This window comes from Oncorhynchus kisutch, linkage group LG2 (genome assembly GCF_002021735.2).
Source record: "Oncorhynchus kisutch isolate 150728-3 linkage group LG2, Okis_V2, whole genome shotgun sequence".
NCBI classification, from domain to species: Eukaryota; Metazoa; Chordata; class Actinopteri; order Salmoniformes; family Salmonidae; genus Oncorhynchus; species Oncorhynchus kisutch.
The window spans coordinates 33873394-33890377 of NC_034175.2; the positions used below are offsets into that span (position 1 = coordinate 33873394).

The window sequence follows — 16984 nt, forward strand, 5'->3', positions numbered from 1 at the left end:
ACCTTCTGTGGTCCAAGGTCATTCATGACTGCCTTCAGCTCATCTGCAATGTAGAGACTGGTGTGTGTCTGTTGTCTCTTGTGTCTGTGCTCTTGTGGAATACTGGTTAAGGGGTGGAGATGATGTAGTTAATTATTCCTTGCCCATGAACATTCGACCCCCCATCAGAGATGATTGCAATACAGTCTGCTTTCTCTATGATTTGCTTGACCTTCACTTGAACTCTGTTGAACTCTGCATCCAGCAAATGAGTAGATAAAGCATGTCTGGTTGGAGGGTTGTATGCTGGGCAAAGACAATTCAGAAATCTCTTCCAATACACATTGCCTGTGAGCATCAGAGGGGAACCAGTTGCATACACAGCTCGAGCAAGACATTCCTTAGCATTTCTCTGACTACGTTCCTCCATTGAGTCCAAAAACGTCTGATTCCAGGAAGACCATGAGCCGTTGCTATCGATAAGGTGTCTGATTCATCATTTTCACCTTGAATAGAAGTAGAGGGACTTTTGTTAGAGGTTGCTTGTGAGCGCTGAGGGAACTTTATGCACTTGGCCAGATGATTCTGCATCTTTGTTGCATTCTTCACATATAATTTGGAACAGTATTTGCAAATGTACACAACTTTTCCTTCTATATTAACTGCAGTGAAATGTCTCCACACATCAGATAGTGCCTGTGGCATTTTCCAGTAAAGATTATAATTTTTGGGGTAAAAAAACAACAAATACAATTCCATGTACAGATAAATAGTTAAGAAGTTAGATTAAACAACTCCTTTGTAAGACAAATGTTTTAAAATGAAACATGAATGGAAACAGGTGAATTAACACTCCTCAGTTAGCAGGCTCAAGAAAGCTAACACCCACATGGTAGCAAAAACTAACTTGCAGAAATTGTTAACAAGTTAGAAATTATTTAAACACACTTTGCTGTAGGCTACTAATTTACTAGTTAACAAAAAATAATGTTTGTCATATAAAATATATTCACCCCACCCAGTATTGTACTCAAAACTTACCAGACAGCATGTAGTCCTTGGCTCAGACAGTGCAGTGGTGTGGGCTCAATAGCATATCACTAGTGTGCAAGATCTTGAGAATCAGCTGTACATGTGATGGAAGAGTGCACTGTGCATGCAGAGGGTTGCAATTCCATTGAATTGGGGATAGTTTAACCAAAATATGCTACACGATCTAGAATTGCCTTATGTGTATCCTACAAAAAATGTTCACTGTTATAAGCACATTTTTTAAAATGAATTTAAGCAAAATTCCCAGGCTTACCTTCCCATGGAAAATTTCCGGAAAATTTTCAGAAGTTTACCAGAAAGTTTCCGACCCTTTGCAACCTTAGCCAGGTCTATGGCTATTCATTCTTCATTATGGCCATTTGCCTAATTTGCAAAAAAAATCTTAATATTACTTTTTTTTTTACAATTAGCATTTAAACCATGTTGACCTTATTAGGAAATATAGGGCCTACATGTACAACCTGTCAACCTGGCTGGTGCATCTGAGAAAAAGTAACTGTAAATGTTTTGTCAATATGTAGGCCTATAATAGCTGGAAAGACTATGTTATGGTACTTAAAGGTCTACTGTTAGATGCAGTATTTTGATGAGCATTTCAAATAAGTTTCCAAGTTGATTGAAACCGGTACACAGGGTTTGCTACAATGTATCCTCAAATAGCTACATCTGTTACTGTAATCTGTAGAAATTATATTTTTAATAGATTTAATCATAATGTATCAATGCAACATTGTTGCAATTTTTGAGTTCAGGGGCGGGGATTAGGGCCGTGTCGTTCCATCATTTAAGTTTGATTGGTTTAAAAATGATGTCAATCGAACATCTCAAACGTAACATACCCGCCCTGTTCTCCAGAACGAGGAGTTAGGGGAAATTAAGTTGTTTGACAACAACTAGCCAGTAGAAATACTTTTTAGATCACGAGAAAATAATTTTGCACGATAGTGATGAAGTTCGTTAATAGGTGTGGTGTATAGGGTTAGTATAAGTATTACACTTCCCAAAGGATATTTTGTAAACATTTCGAAGTTACCTTCTGAGCTTGGTGAGTTAAAAAAAGCTACTGTAGCGTGCTAAAAGAGCTAGCTAGCTAGCCAGTTGTGAGTTTGCTAATCGTTCGTTGTTTTTAACTAATAGCTACTTTTCGCTTGCTACTAAGATAGCTAGCAACTTTCTGGAAATTGTATTTGACTGTGTTCTCGTGGTTACTTAGTGTGTTGTCGCAATTTGATTTAGCCAGCCAAGTTAGCGAGACAAGATGAACATTTGGCTGGCTAGCTAGCTAGCTAGCTGTCAGTGTCCTACAGGTTCATGTACAATGTCAACAAACTAAGCTATCGAGCAAGCCAAAATAAAAGTAGCTAGCTAATCAATCATCAGTCCTAACTAATCCTCAACAAACTCATTGCCACGGTCTAACTGAAAGGTAGCATACAATAATAGCGATTTAATCAGCACGTTTGAGTGACATCCGGATATTCCTTTGGAAAATCACCAGTAACTCATAAAAGAGTTTACCATTTGGCTATGGGTGGGGATGGCCCAATACAGATAGACACCTAGCTAACTTCCTAACATGTAGCTCCCAGGGTCCCTGCATTAGATTTGACCCAGTTGATTTCTATGATCTGATCATTCTGTTTTCTATTGTCTGATCACAAATATTTATATTTTACCTTTATTTAACCAGGTAGGCCAGTTGAAAACAAGTTATCATTTACAATTGTGACCTGGCCAAGATAAAGCAAAGCAGTGGGACAAAAACAACACAGAGTTGTAAACAAACGTACAGGCAATAACAATAGAAAAATCTATGTACAGTGTGTTCAAATGTAGAAGATTAGGGAGGTAAGGCAATAAATAGGCCATAGAGGTGAAATAATGACAATTTAGCATGAACACTGGAGTGATCGATGTGCAGATGATGATGTGCAAGTAGAGATACTGGGGTGCAAAAGACCAAAAAGATAAATAACATGTGTAGCTGTCAATGTAGCCTACAGCTTAGGCTAATTATGGTGATGAGCAATATGCCATTGTCAGGACATGATTTGATTTGTTAGTCAGAGCCATATATTAATACACTACATGACCAAAAGTATGTGGACACCTGCTCATTGAACATCTCATTCCAAAATTCTGGGCATTAATATAGAGTTGCCCCCCGCCCCCCCCCCCCCCCCTCCTTTGCTGCTATAACAGCCTTCACTCTCCTTGGAAGGCTTTCCACTAGATGTTGGAACATTGCTGCGGGGACTTTCTTCCATTCAGCCACAAGTGCATTATTGAGGTCGGACAATGATGTTGGGTGATTAGGCCTGGCACGCAGTCGGAGTTCCAATTCATCACGAAGCTGTTTGATGGTTTGGGCTCTGTGCAGGCCAGTCAAGTTCTTCCCCACCGATCTCAACAAACCATTTTCTGTATGGACCTCGCTTTGTGCATGGGGTCATTGTTATGCTGAAACAGGAAAGGGCCTTCCCCAAACTGTTGCCACAAAGTTGGAATCAAAGAATTGTTTAGAATGTATGCTGTAGTGTTAAGATTTCCCTTCACTGGAAATAAGGGGCCTAGCCCAAACCATAAACAGCCCCAGACCATTATTCCTCCTCCACCAAACTTTACAGTTGGCACTGCATTGGGGCAGGTAGCGATCTACTGGCATCTGCCAAACCCAGATTAGTCTGTCGAACTGCCCGATGGTGAAGCGTGATTCATCACTCTAGAGAACGTGTTTCCACTGCTTCAGAGTATTTGTATTTATTAAGGATCCCCATTAGCTGTTACTCTTCTTAGGCTCCAGCAACATTAAGGCAGTTATTTACAATTCAAAATATTAGATGACATTTCATAACACTTTTCACAACACATTAAGTATGTTCCCTCAGGCCACTTCTCTACTATCACATATCTACAATACAAAATCCATGTGTACTTGTCTGTAGAGTGTGTGTCTCTTCACAGTCCCCCCTGTTACATAAGTTTATTTTTTATTTTTATCTGATTCTACTGCATCAGTTACAAAAACAAGTAGTCAAATGGTGGCGAGCTTTACACCACTCCAGCCACTCTTGACATTGCACATGGTGATCTTAGGCTTGTGTGCAGCTGCTCAGCCATGGAAACCCATTTCATGAAGCTCCCGACAAGAAGTTATTGTGCTGACGTTGCTTCCAGAGGCAGTTTGGAACTCTGGTATTGAGTGTTGCAATCGAGGACAGATGTTTTTTACTCGCTTCAGCACTCGGCGGTCCCTTTCTGTGAGCTTATGTGGCCAATCACTTCACGGCTGAGCTGTTGTTGCTCCAAAACGTTTCTACTTCACAATAACAGCACTTACAGTGGACCAGGGAAGCTCTAGCAGGTCATAAATTTGAATTAAAAAGCCGAATCCACTCATTTGAAGGGGTGTCCACATACTTTCTTTGTATGTACAGTTGAAGTCGGAAGTTTACATACACCTTAGCCAAATACATTTAAACTCAGTTTTTCACAATTTCTGACATTTAATACTAGTAAGAATTCACTGTTTTAGGTCAGTTAGGAGCACCACTGTTTTAAGAAAGTGAAATGTCAGAATAATAGTAGAATGATTTATTTCAGCGTTTATTTATTTTATCACATTCCCAGTGGGTCATAAGTTTACATATATACACTCAATTAGTATTTGATAGCATTCCCTTTAAATTGTTTAACTTGGGTCAAACGTTTCGGGGTGCCTTCCGCAAGCTTCCCACAATAAATTGGGTGAATTTTGGCCCATTCCTCCTGACAGAGCTGATGTAACGGAGTCAGGTTTGTAGGCCTCCTTGCTCGCACATGCTTTTTCAGTTCTGCCCACAAATGTTCTATAGGATGAGGTCAGGACTTTGTGATGACTCCAATACCTTGACTTTGTTGTCCTTAAGCCGTTTTGCCTAGACTTTGGAAGTATGCTTGGGGTCAATGTCCATTTTAGAAGACCCATTTGCGACCAAGCTTTAACTTCCTGACTAATGTCTTGAGACGTTGCTTCAATATATCCACATCATTTTCCACATCATTTTCCCCCTCATGATGCCATCTATTTTGTGAAGTGCACCAGTCCCTCCTGCATCAAAGCACCCCCACAACATGATGCTGCCATCCCGGTTGGGATGGTATTCTTCGGCCTGCAAGCCTCCCCCTTTTCCCTCCAAACATAACGATGGTCATTATGGCCAAACAGTTTTTTTCATCAGACTAGAGGCCATTTCTCAAAAAAGTACGATCTTTGTCCCCATGTGGGGTTGAAAATCGTAGTCTGGCAGTTCTGGAGCAGTGGCTTCTTCCTTGCTGAGCGGCCTTTCAGGTTATGTTGATATAGGACTTGTTTTACTGTGGATATTGATACTTTTGTACCGGTTTCCTTCAGCATCTTCACAAGGTCCTTTTCTGTTGTTCTGCGATTGATTTGCACTTTTCCACCAAAGTACTTTAGTTTCTAGGAGACAGAACGCGTCTCCTTCTTGAGCGGTATGACCGCTGCTTGGTCCCATGGTGTTTATACCTGTGTACTATTGTTTGTACAGATGAACATGGTACCTTCAGGTATTTGGAAATTGCACCCAATGATGAACCAGTCTTGTGGAGGTCTACAAAAAAACACAATTCTGAGGTCTTGGCTGAATTCTTTTGATTTTCCCATGATGGCACTGAGTTTGAAGGTGGGCCTTGAAATACATCTACATGTACACCTCCAATTGACTGAAATGATGTCAATAAGCCTCTCAGAAGCTTGTAAAGCCAAGACATCGTTTTCTGGAATTATCCAATCTGTTTAAAGGCACAGTCAACTTAGTGTATGTACACTTCTGACCCACTAGAATTGTGATAGTGAATTATAAGTGAAATCATCTGTAAACAATTGCTGGAAAAATGACTTGTCACGCACAAAGTAGATGTCCTAACCGACTTGCCAAAACTAGTTTGTTAACAAGAAATTTGTGGAGTGGTTGAAAAATGATTTTTAATGACTCCAACCTAAGTGTATGTAAACTTCCAACTTCAGCTGTATGTGTGGCTCTGGTTACCATAGTGTACTGTAATGTGCATTTTTCAGTGACTGCATAGGCCATGATCTCAGTCAGATCATGTGTGCTGCAGTTTGTTTACGTAATAGCTCATCATTCGTCTGCAATACATTTTATCCAAAGGGAAAGCGGTGCATTTTTTTCCCCCGTTCTACATCCAGACTCAACTCATCACCTTCTCATCATGCCTTTCCCCTTCGGGAAGTCTCAGAAGAGCCCAGCAGAGATTGTTAAGAGTCTGAAGGAGAACGTGGCTTACTTGGAAAAGCTGGATGCGGCAGAAAGCAAAAAATGTGAAAAGGTCAGGTGGTACTTGAGAGCTGTTTTGAGAGCACGCTAGAAATTGTCTGTTGGCATTTGTTAGTTAGTTGGTCTCTAACGTTTGAGCATCAAGGCAGCAGCATCATATAGAAATGGCGCGAGAGTTATTGGATGCGTCTGAAATGGCACCCTAATCCCTATATAGTGCATTACTTTTGACCAGAGCCATATATGGGGTTTGGTTAATAGTGCTCTATATTATAGGGAATAGGGTGCCATTTCAGATGCAGCCCCTGATTTTAACTAAGTGCTGTTCCCTCATATCTTCTTGTCACCAGGTTGCAGAAGAGGTGTCGAAGAACCTGTCATCTCTGAAAGAGGTGCTGTGTGGTACAGGGGACAAGGAGCCCCAAACGGAGGCAGTTGCCCAACTGGCCCAGGAACTCTACAACACCAACCTCCTTATTGCTCTCATTGCAAACCTGCAAAGGATTGATTTTGAGGTGGGGAAATGTTCTACCCATTAGTTTTGTGTGTGGGGGAAATATATTCAGGATACAACGGTAGTCCATAGTGGATGTATGAATCAATACAGAAGAGGGAGGAGCATAAAGCACTGGGGAGTGACTGTTCTGTGGGCCTCTCATTCCTTTATCTCAGTATGTTTTTAACATGCGCATTGGGTATCACCCTCCTATTCTTCAGTGATTGTAATATTTATCATCATCGTCCACCAGGGAAAGAAGGATGTGGTCCAGCTGTTCAGCAACATTGTACGGCGTCAGATTGGCACCCGTACGCCCACGGTTGAGTATATCTCCTCACACCCACAGATCCTCTTCATGCTGCTGAAAGGGTGAGTCTCAAAGCTGCCCATTTGCCATCTGTTAGATCAGTAGACATGATAAGCAAGAGGCATCTATTTATCTATTTTAGTTAGGTTTGTCCCCATTTTCATTGCCGTTTTAGGCATTTAACTCCCCTGTTTGTTCACTTACAGATAGGGCTGTTGCGGTGACCGTGTTACCGCGGACCGGCAGTCATGAGTCATGACCACAGTAAATTTCCACGTGACCGTTGTCACAGTAATCTCCTCTTATGCACTCTGGACATGCGTTGGTAGTACCCAACTCGCTCACGACCATCAGGTCGCTAATGGCCTGGTACTCGGCTCTCTATTTTCCCTCTAACCACTGATATTAATAGAAATGCAATCGAAAATGACATCAAAACAGTATCATGCTTTGAAAACTCACCTCACTGTGATCGATCAATTTGAGGAAAGAAGTTCAACAACAGGTTGGAACTGAGCCAATTCTGTCGAATCAAAAGAATTTGCAAAAAACAATCCGATTTCGACAGAAATATGGCTGAGACGCAAAGAGAGTTCAAGGAGAGGGGCTACAAGAATGATCAGATTAATATTGCCATTGAGAAAATTCAAAACAAAACGAGACATGACCTTTTTCAAGGTCAGTCTCGCAAAAAGACGCATTCTTGCGTTCTAACTACCCGCTATTCAAAATGCTCTGAACAAATTAAGGGAATTGTTCACAAACATTGGCACATCCTAAAATCCGATGATAGTCTTGGTAATGTGTTTTCGGACCTTCCCTTGGTCGTATTCTCGCGGGGCAGAAATCTCAGAGACCAATTGGTAAACTCTGATTTACCACCCCAAGATATTCCTGAACAACGTCTATTTGCGCCCCTACTGGATGGAAATTGTAAATGTAATGGCTGTGCTCAATGCAATGTCACTTATAAATGTAGATCCTTCAAACACCCACAAACAGGGAAATCGATCCCAATAAAAGGTGTTACTACGTGCTCCACTAAGGCAGTTATTTATCTTATAACTTGTCCTTGTGGTAAAAATTATGTAGGTAAAACAAAGCGCGAATTAAGAGTACGTATCTCAGAGCATCGTAGCACCATTAGGTGTAAAAACTTTACTTATCCAGTTGCGGCCCACTTCTTGGAGGCAGGCCACTCGATTTCGTCTCTGCGTTATATTGGCATCGAACATGTCACCCTCCCTAGGAGAGGGGGTGACCTTGATAATTTATTGTTAAAACGAGAGGCTGCCTGGATCTTTAATTTAAAGACCCTTGCGCCCTTCGGTCTCAACGTAGACTTTGATCTGAAGCCATTCTTGTGATTATTGTGACTTTGCCATTGTAATTGTTTGTAAACCTGTGTAGTCAGATTAATCTATCATCGTATGCTATTAATTTGTTGTTTGTATGCTGTTCTTTGTATGACATTTTCATATTTGATTATTAACCAATGATATTAGGCCACTCTTGTCCATGATTACAGACACCTGTTTATATAGTGTCAAAAGACACGAGTCATCCCGCAGTGTTTGTGATTATACCCTGATGAAGACAGCTTGGCTGTCGAAACGTTGGTAATTACATTTTTGCATCTGAGCTCCTAGAGTGTGCGGCTCTCTTTTATTTTCATGGAACTGAGTGGAAAACATTGGTCGTTGTGGATGTTTTTTCAAAGCTGAACACAACAAAATGGACAGCGCTTTCTAAGGTGATGATTCATTCAAAACGCCAATATTATTAGAGCTTACGCATAGGCCTATAGAAGAGCCCAAGCTAAAAAATAAATAACTGAATGATAAATAATTTGGCCTTTATATGTATATTACGCACAGCATAAAATATAAAGATTTAAGATGGCTTTTTTACATAATTGGTCTAGCCTATACTAAAAAAAAAATACAAATACTAGTAATCGCCTTTGAGTGTGCACTGTATAATGCATACATGATGGACTGGTTAACGTATGCTACGCTCCAAACTTTCTATCAATGAGTTTGGGAGAGAACGTATAGGCCTAGGCAATGCTATTGGTTCATTGGCTTACAGAGTTAGCCAAGAATTTAGTGAATTCAATTTTGAATAGCCTTGTAATAGGGCATTAAATAAAATAACAATTTAGGCTGACATTACTTTTAGCTACAGAATATCTCACCACTTTGCGTTTCCTTTTTCTCCTTCATTCCTTTCTCAAGTATGCAGAGAGGGGGGCTTTCAACAGTTTAATTAAATATGTTTAGTTGTGAACCTATTACTATCGATGTTCCTAAACAGATTTCACTTAAGTTTCCCAAATGAAGCACTGGGTAGTTGCAGGAACAGGGTTGGAGAGCTCCCTTGGGGTGGCAGGGTAGCCTAGCTCCTCAAACAGTGGTTGATGCGTGGAGTGAAATGTGTTCTTATAAGCCCAGACATTTCTATATGCAATCCTGTGAAAGCAGAGTTTTGATGGTTGCCACTAAAAAGAGGATCCCAGCTGCAACTATATTTATTTCTCAGCTGCTCATATTAAGCACATGATTGGAAAAACGAGTGCAGACTTTTTTTGTGAGTTTCTCACATCATCAATAGGCTATAGTTGCATCATGCAGCCCATATTTGTTTTGATTTATCTTTCATAACTAAAGTTGCCAAATAACTCAAAAAAAGTCCTATAGACTAGATTTATTCAAATGATCACTTTTATGCTCAACATAGCCTCTTCATTTGTGCACTCACTCCGGATGGGAAAAATGTCCTTTCTATAAAATAATGGCACTTATTAGCACATTGTGTCTGCTAAATGAACTAGCTTATGGAATGGTGCATAGCCAGATAGCATACAGTTGGCCAACTCATTCTGTTCTTCTGAAATACATTTTCTTCATATAATGTTTATTTATTTATTTTAGGCAGGTTTAATGCATTTGTGATGGTGTATATAAAATGGATTTATTAGACTTCAAAAAACAAAACAAAACGATCAATTGCCGTGTGACCAGCAGTCAATTTCATGACAGTCATCTGACAAAATTTCATGACCGCCACATCCCTATTTACAGAGCCACGTGCATACAATCGCAAGAGATCCTAAATGAATAATCACCAACAAAACACACCCATGTACTAGTGTTGAGCACTACTGACATGAATCCCACCTTTGCAGGTACGAGAGTGCGGAAGTGGCTCTGAACTGTGGGATGATGCTAAGGGAGTGCCTGCGTCATGAGCCCCTGGCGCGCAGCGTTCTTTTCTCTGAAGACTTCTACTGCTTCTTCCGCTATGTAGAGCTGTCAACCTTCGACATCGCCTCAGATGCTTTCGCTTCATTCAAGGTACACTGCTGCTTTTCTCACTTCTTTATGGCCTATGTGCTTACTATAACTAAGCCTTGTCCAAGCCAGAAAGGCTCCTGCCCTATGTCCAACCTCCTGTATCGTGAGGCAGCTTGATGCACAAGTACAGTGGGGCAAAAAAGTATTTAGTCAGCCACCAATTGTGCAAGTTCTCCCACTTAAAAAGATGATAGAGGCCTGTAATTTTCATCATAGGTACAGTTCAACTATGACAGACAAAATGAGAAAAAAAATCCAGAAAATCACATTGTAGGATATTTAATGAATTTATTTGCAAATTATGGTGGAAAATAAGTATTTGGTCAATAACAAAAGTTTATCAATACTTTGTTATACACCCTTTGTTGGCAATGACAGAGGCCAAACGTTTTCTGTAAGGCTTCACAAGGTTTTCACACACTGTTGCTGGTATTTTGGCCCATTCCTCCATGCAGATCTCCTCTAGAGCAGTGATGTTTTGGGGCTTTTGCTCGACAACACAGACTTTCAACTCCCTCCAAAGATTTTCTATGGGGTTGAGATCTGGAGACTGACTAGGCCACTCCAGGACCTTGAAATGCTTCTTACGAAGCCACTCCTTCGTTGCCCGGGCGGTGTGTTTGGGATCATTGTCATGCTGAAAGACCCAGCCACGTTTCATCTTCAATGCCCTTGCTGATGGAAGGAGGTTTTCACTCAAAATCTCACGATACATGGCACCATTCATTCTTTCCTTTACACGGATCAGTCGTCCTGGTCCCTTTGCAGAAAAACAGCCCCAAAGCATGATGTTTCCACCCCCATGCTTCACAGTAGGTATGGTGTTCTTTGGATGCAACTCAGCATTCTTTGTCCTCCAAACACAACGAGTTGAGTTTTTACCAAAAAGTTATATTTTGGTTTCATCTGACCATATGACATTCTCCCAATCTTCTTCTGGATCATCCAAATGCTCTCTAGCAAACTTCAGCCGTGCCTGGACATGTACTGGCTTAAGCCGGGGGACACGTCTGGCACTGCAGGATTTGAGTCCCTGGCGGCGTAGTGTGTTACTGATGGTAGGCTTTGTTACTTTGGTCCCAGCTCTCTGCAGGTCATTCACTAGGTCCCCCCGTGTGGTTCCGGGATTTTTGCTCACCGTTCTTGTGATAATTCTGACCCCACGGGGTGAGATCTTGCGTGGAGCCCCAGATCGAGGGAGATTATCAGTGGTCTTGTATGTCTTCCATTTCCTAATAATTGCTCCCACAGTTGATTTCTTCAAACCAAGCTGCTTACCTATTGCAGATTCAGTCTTCCCAGCCTGGTGCAGGTCTACAATTTTGTTTCTGGTGTCCTTTAACAGATCATTGGTCTTGGCCATAGTGGAGTTTGGAGTGTGACTGTTTGAGATTGTGGACAGGTTTATTTTATACTGATAACAAGTTCAAACAGGTGCCATTAATACAGGTAATGAGTGGAGGACAGAGGAGCCTCTTAAAGAAGAAGTTACAGGTCTGTGAGAGCCAGAAATCTTGCTTATTTGTAGGTGACCAAATACTTACTTTCCACCATGATTTGCAAATAAATTCATAAAAAATCCTACAATGTGATTTTCTGGATTTTGTCTGTCATAGTTGAAGTGTACCTATGATGAAAATTACAGGCCTCTCTCATCTTTTTAAATGGGAGAACTTTCACAATTGGTGGCTGACTAAATACTTTTTTGCCCCACTGTACATCCTCTGGACAGGACGTTAAGCACTCGTGTCCTTAGTATGATCTGTTATTTCTTTATCTAATATCCTGTTCTTTTCTCTCAAATGTGTTGCTAGGATCTTCTCACGAGACATAAGATTATGTGCGCAGATTTTCTGGAGACCAATTATGACAGGGTGTTTACAGAATATGAGAAGCTACTGCATTCCGAGAATTATGTCACCAAACGGCAGTCCCTGAAGGTACTCTATATCACGTTTGATGCTTCATGGTATCACTTTGTCATAAAACACAACATTTTAAAGTTTTTACCTCCCACGTGACTCAATTATTTATTCTGTTACTGAAATATCTTACTAACTTATCCTAAAAGCAATGATGACCCTCCTTTATATTACTAACCAAACTGTTTTGTAGCTCCTGGGAGAGCTTCTTCTGGACAGACATAACTTCACTGTGATGACCAAGTACATCAGTCGTGCAGAGAACTTGAAGATGATGATGAACATGCTGCGAGACAACAGCCGCAACATCCAGTTTGAGGCCTTCCATGTCTTCAAGGTGTGTAGAAATCTTTTATTAAGGGATCGGCCAAGGCTGAGGGTACAGATTCTGGCCTCATTCTCTGCTTGTCCTACTTTCCACCGTTTTGGGTTACTTGACCTAAAATACATGTTATTCACATTTTCATCCCCTAATCTATCATTCTCAGTCTTTATAGAGGATGCATAAATATTAATGCTGTCTTAAAAGTTAGTTATAACTTCATACTGTTGTATTATTCTAAATAAATGATTCCATTAACATATACTAAGGTATACATTTACCAGTTAACCAACTAGAATAGATGTCAGGCTATGGCACTCACGCTGTAGCACTATTCAATTCAAAGACTCTCCGCTCTGGTCCTAGGTGTTTGTGGCCAACCCCAACAAGACTCAGCCTGTTCTGGACATTCTGCTGAAGAACCAGGCCAAGCTGGTGGACTTCCTGAGCCACTTCCAGACAGATCGCTCTGAGGACGAACAGTTCTGTGATGAGAAGAACTACCTGATCAAGCAGATCCGCGACCTGAAGAGGCCCCCGCCACCAGAGGAGGCGTGAGGGGACAGGCAGGGGGACGCCAGTTCAGAGGTAGAGGGTGAGAATGATGGTGAGAGCGAGCGAGGGAGTCATGCTTGACTAGAATCTATTACTCTTCCCTTCTCTTAACTTCAAACATAGGAAAAATATATTGTACAAACTCCCTCCTCATCCCTTTTTAAGTTTCTAATGCTCATGTGGGAACGGAGGTAATTTTTAAGGCACACACAACAAGAGTGACCCAAGAACAGTTATTTAAACCCAAGAACAGCGATTTCAACCAATTCGTATGAATCAATGCACTTTGTCAGATGTTATATTGGACCTTAAACACGCCATTATTCTCTTAAGCACAGTAGCACACCTGAGCAATTTCCTGGGAAATTAGGATACGTGGTCAACATAAAACGGAATAAACTCTTGACAAGAGGCAAAGTCTCACCAAACTTTACAGGAAATGTAAAATGGATTTGCAAGCTTTAGCGATTTCAACCAATTCGTATGAATCAATGCACTTTGTCAGATGATGTTATATTGGACCTTAAACACGCCATTATTCTCTTAAGCACAGTAGCACACCTGAGCAATTTCCTGGGAAATTAGGATACGTGGTCAACATAAAACGGAATAAACTCTTGACAAGAGGCAAAGTCTCACCAAACTTTACAGGAAATGTAAAATGGATTTGCAAGCTTTTAAAAGGCTATCTGATCAAATATGATATTTTAGGACCTAGAATTTTTAAATCAAGATATTCTTTTGCTGGCGTTATTCTATAATAGTTAACATTTTATTTTGTAACTAACACCACACTTAACAAATTCCATAATATCTTGGTTTATTGCTTTATTTAAGAGCTCTTTGATTGATCTGGAACTTTTAATATGTGGATGACCTTAGTGGTATTATTCTTTGCTTGGGATAGACACTTGGGTTGAAGTAGGTCTTTAGTTGATAACTACGTAATTATCTTCAGTCCAGCTCCTAACAGCATACATAGTAACAATAGAAAGCTCAAAGATGCGAGTCCTCTGCATCAGTTGTCCTAATAGAATCCATCAGAGATGGCAGTAAAAAAAATATGAAACCTGAATCGATGACATTTGTGAGGTAGGAGCCAGGCTGGTAGGAGCCAGGCTGGTAGGAGCCAGGCTGGTAGGAGCCAGGCTGGTAGGAGCCAGGCTGGTAGGAGCCAGGCTGGTAGGAGCCAGGCTGGTAGGAGCCAGGCTGGTAGGAGCCAGGCTGGTAGGAGCCAGGCTGGTAGGAGCCAGGCTGGTAGGAGCCAGGCTAGTAGACTAAAATAGACTGTCAGATAACGCTGCAGGGTGACCATAGGCAGCCATCCATTCTTTACTCTGATTGATCCCAATGTTGGCACTCTCTTTTTCCCTGCCCAGATGCTCGCCAGTTTTCATATGCAGTTAGGAACTGGTGTGAGATAGGAAGATGTTTTTTCTTTCAGAAATTATGACTTAATAATATTGCTTTGCAGACAACTGATAAGATGTATCCTCCCAATAATATTACTAACACATATCTTATCGGACAACAATAATGCAACACAAAAGTAACACTGTAATGTTGCAGTGCAACAGAATCTGCCCGAGCTCTGATACTCCTAAGATGCTTGTAAGCGTGGGCTTCCATGAGCTGCATGCTGTGTTTCAGGCCTCACTCTCATGCAGTTAGATGCACTGGTCAGGAAGCCATTGCAGAGGCCTGTGATTGGACCCTTTTTTTCAATTTTCGCCTAAAATGACCTGTAGTGCATGACCTGAAGCAAGGATATGCATATTCTTGATACCATTTGAAAGGAAACACTTTGAAGTTTGTGAAAATGTGAAATTAATGTAGGAGAATAACACATTTAGATATGGTAGAAGATAATACAAAGAAAAAAAAACATGCGCTTTTGTTCCATCTTCGAAATGCAAGAGAAAGGCCATAATGTACTATTCCAGGTTAGGCACAATTTAGATTTGGCCACTAGATGGCAGCAGTGTATGTGCAAAGTTTTAGACTGATTCAATGAAACATTTCATTTCTGTTCAAAATGTTGTATCAAGACTGCCCAAATGTGCCTAATTGGTTTATTAATACATTTTCAAGTTCATAACTGTGCACTCTCCTCAAACAATAGCATGGTATTCATTCAAGATGAAGCTTTCTGCCCATATCTGATATGTCTACTGTATGTCCTGGGAAATCTTCTTGTTACTTACAACCTCATGCTAATCACATTAGCCTACGTTAGCTCAAGCGTCCCGTGGTGGTGGGGGGGGGCACTGATCCCGTAGAAGTTAAACACATTAAATGTTCCATATAATGACCTGCATTGTCAAACTTGAAGCCAATTGGGATGATTTATGTTGAATCCATAGCACCAAATTGGCCACATTCTCTTAATGGGTGTTCGACTCTATCAATAATTACTTTGTAAATTGCCCAGATGAACAAAAAAAAGAGTATCTTGAAATGACAGCATTTTTACCTTACCTGGTGTCACTTAAATTGCATAATAACAGATTACAAAAATATATGGTGTCTGTTTTGCACAATTCTTGTATATACCTCATGGGGTTTTGAGTTCATAAGTGCTGTGTTCTCTACTTTCCTTGACAAGATATTTGATTTGATATTTTGGATGAACAGCATTGGTTTGTATTATGCATGCTAAATAAATCAATGTTTTTGTTTGAACTTAAGCAGGGAGTGGGACCTGGTTTTCTCTTAGGGGAAAGACTTCAACTAAATGTATTTGTTGGGTGCCTCATGTCAATTCATAATGAATTACAGGATTGGCCCCACAAAAGTATGAATGTTGCCTTACTTTCAGAATTTTTATTTGATTGTTAAGACCATGTATGTGCTCAATTTTCTTAACCAAAGGTAATTTGAGGTGGAAAATAATGCATTTCAAGTCCCAAACATAATGCCAACTTCACAGGCCCAGATAAAATTAATTTTAATTGGTAAATAATTAACTGCAAATGTGATAAACCATGAATGGAATACTTCTGGACTAGAGACGGTATTCTAGGACTTTTGGAAAAAGTGCAGTTTAGTACTGTAGGCTTAATCTGGGTCACTATAATCAGCCCACATACTATTATTTATTGGAATTTCAGATCACCTGTTTTGTGGTACACCAAGCATTAATCAAAATGTTTTATCACAACTTCAAACTGAATAATTTCTTAGAGGAAATCAAATATAAAGCTAAATGTTTCAGATCATTTTCAGACCTCTGGTTACTTGGCTAGTATAATAACTCAATGGCAATCTAAAATTATCAAGGCTAAATAATTGTTGGGTGATTCAGAATTTTCATTTTGAACTTTAAAATGTTTATGCTTTACTGTTTCCCATAGGCTTTGTGTATCTGATTTATTTTTTACTGTGGGAAAAGATTAAATGTGTACATAGCTTTATTTTAAAAGGTGAATGTGTGGAAACATTAAAAAAAATTAAGACGCCACTTTGTGTTTTTATTACAAGGTCTCCTCTAGGTCTCTGTAGAGCTATAGCATGCTCCAACAGAGTCCTCTCCTTGCCTCTGTATTTTAATTGTAAGCTGATTTCCAAGCCTCTTGATATCCAATGTTAGCCTCATTCTCTCTCCTGGCTTCCTGTGCTTCTTTCAACACTTTCTTTTCAGTTTCTCACATAGCATCCTCTTCTCCATGGTGTCTTTGGCCTCGGTTGCTTG

General features: G+C 40.3%; 1 protein-coding gene across 2 annotated transcripts; it reads left to right on the forward strand.

The window, feature by feature from the left end:
• The first annotated feature begins 1862 nt into the window (after positions 1-1862).
• LOC109865365 (calcium-binding protein 39) lies at positions 1863-16753 on the forward strand. Of its 2 annotated transcripts, none has more exons than XM_020453489.2 (8): positions 1863-2077; positions 6207-6384; positions 6683-6847; positions 7082-7200; positions 10326-10494; positions 12309-12434; positions 12610-12753; positions 13105-16753. In XM_020453489.2, exons 2-8 carry the CDS (start codon positions 6268-6270, stop codon positions 13294-13296), a joined length of 1032 nt encoding a protein of 343 aa, XP_020309078.1. In that variant the 5' UTR covers positions 1863-2077; positions 6207-6267; the 3' UTR covers positions 13297-16753. The 2 variants fall into 2 exon arrangements, with proteins under 2 accessions (XP_020309078.1, XP_031649392.1); XM_031793532.1 differs by having other exon boundaries at positions 6245-6384.
• The last annotated feature ends 231 nt before the right edge of the window (positions 16754-16984 follow it).

Coding starts and splice junctions, on each gene's coding strand:
- LOC109865365 (XM_020453489.2), top strand. CDS start 6,268: ATGCCTTTCCCCTTCGGGAAGTCTCAGAAGAGCCCAGCAGAGATTGTT. Junction 6,385..6,682: donor AAAGCAAAAAATGTGAAAAG/GTCAGGTGGTAC, acceptor TCTTGTCACCAG/GTTGCAGAAGAGGTGTCGAA. Junction 6,848..7,081: donor TGCAAAGGATTGATTTTGAG/GTGGGGAAATGT, acceptor ATCGTCCACCAG/GGAAAGAAGGATGTGGTCCA.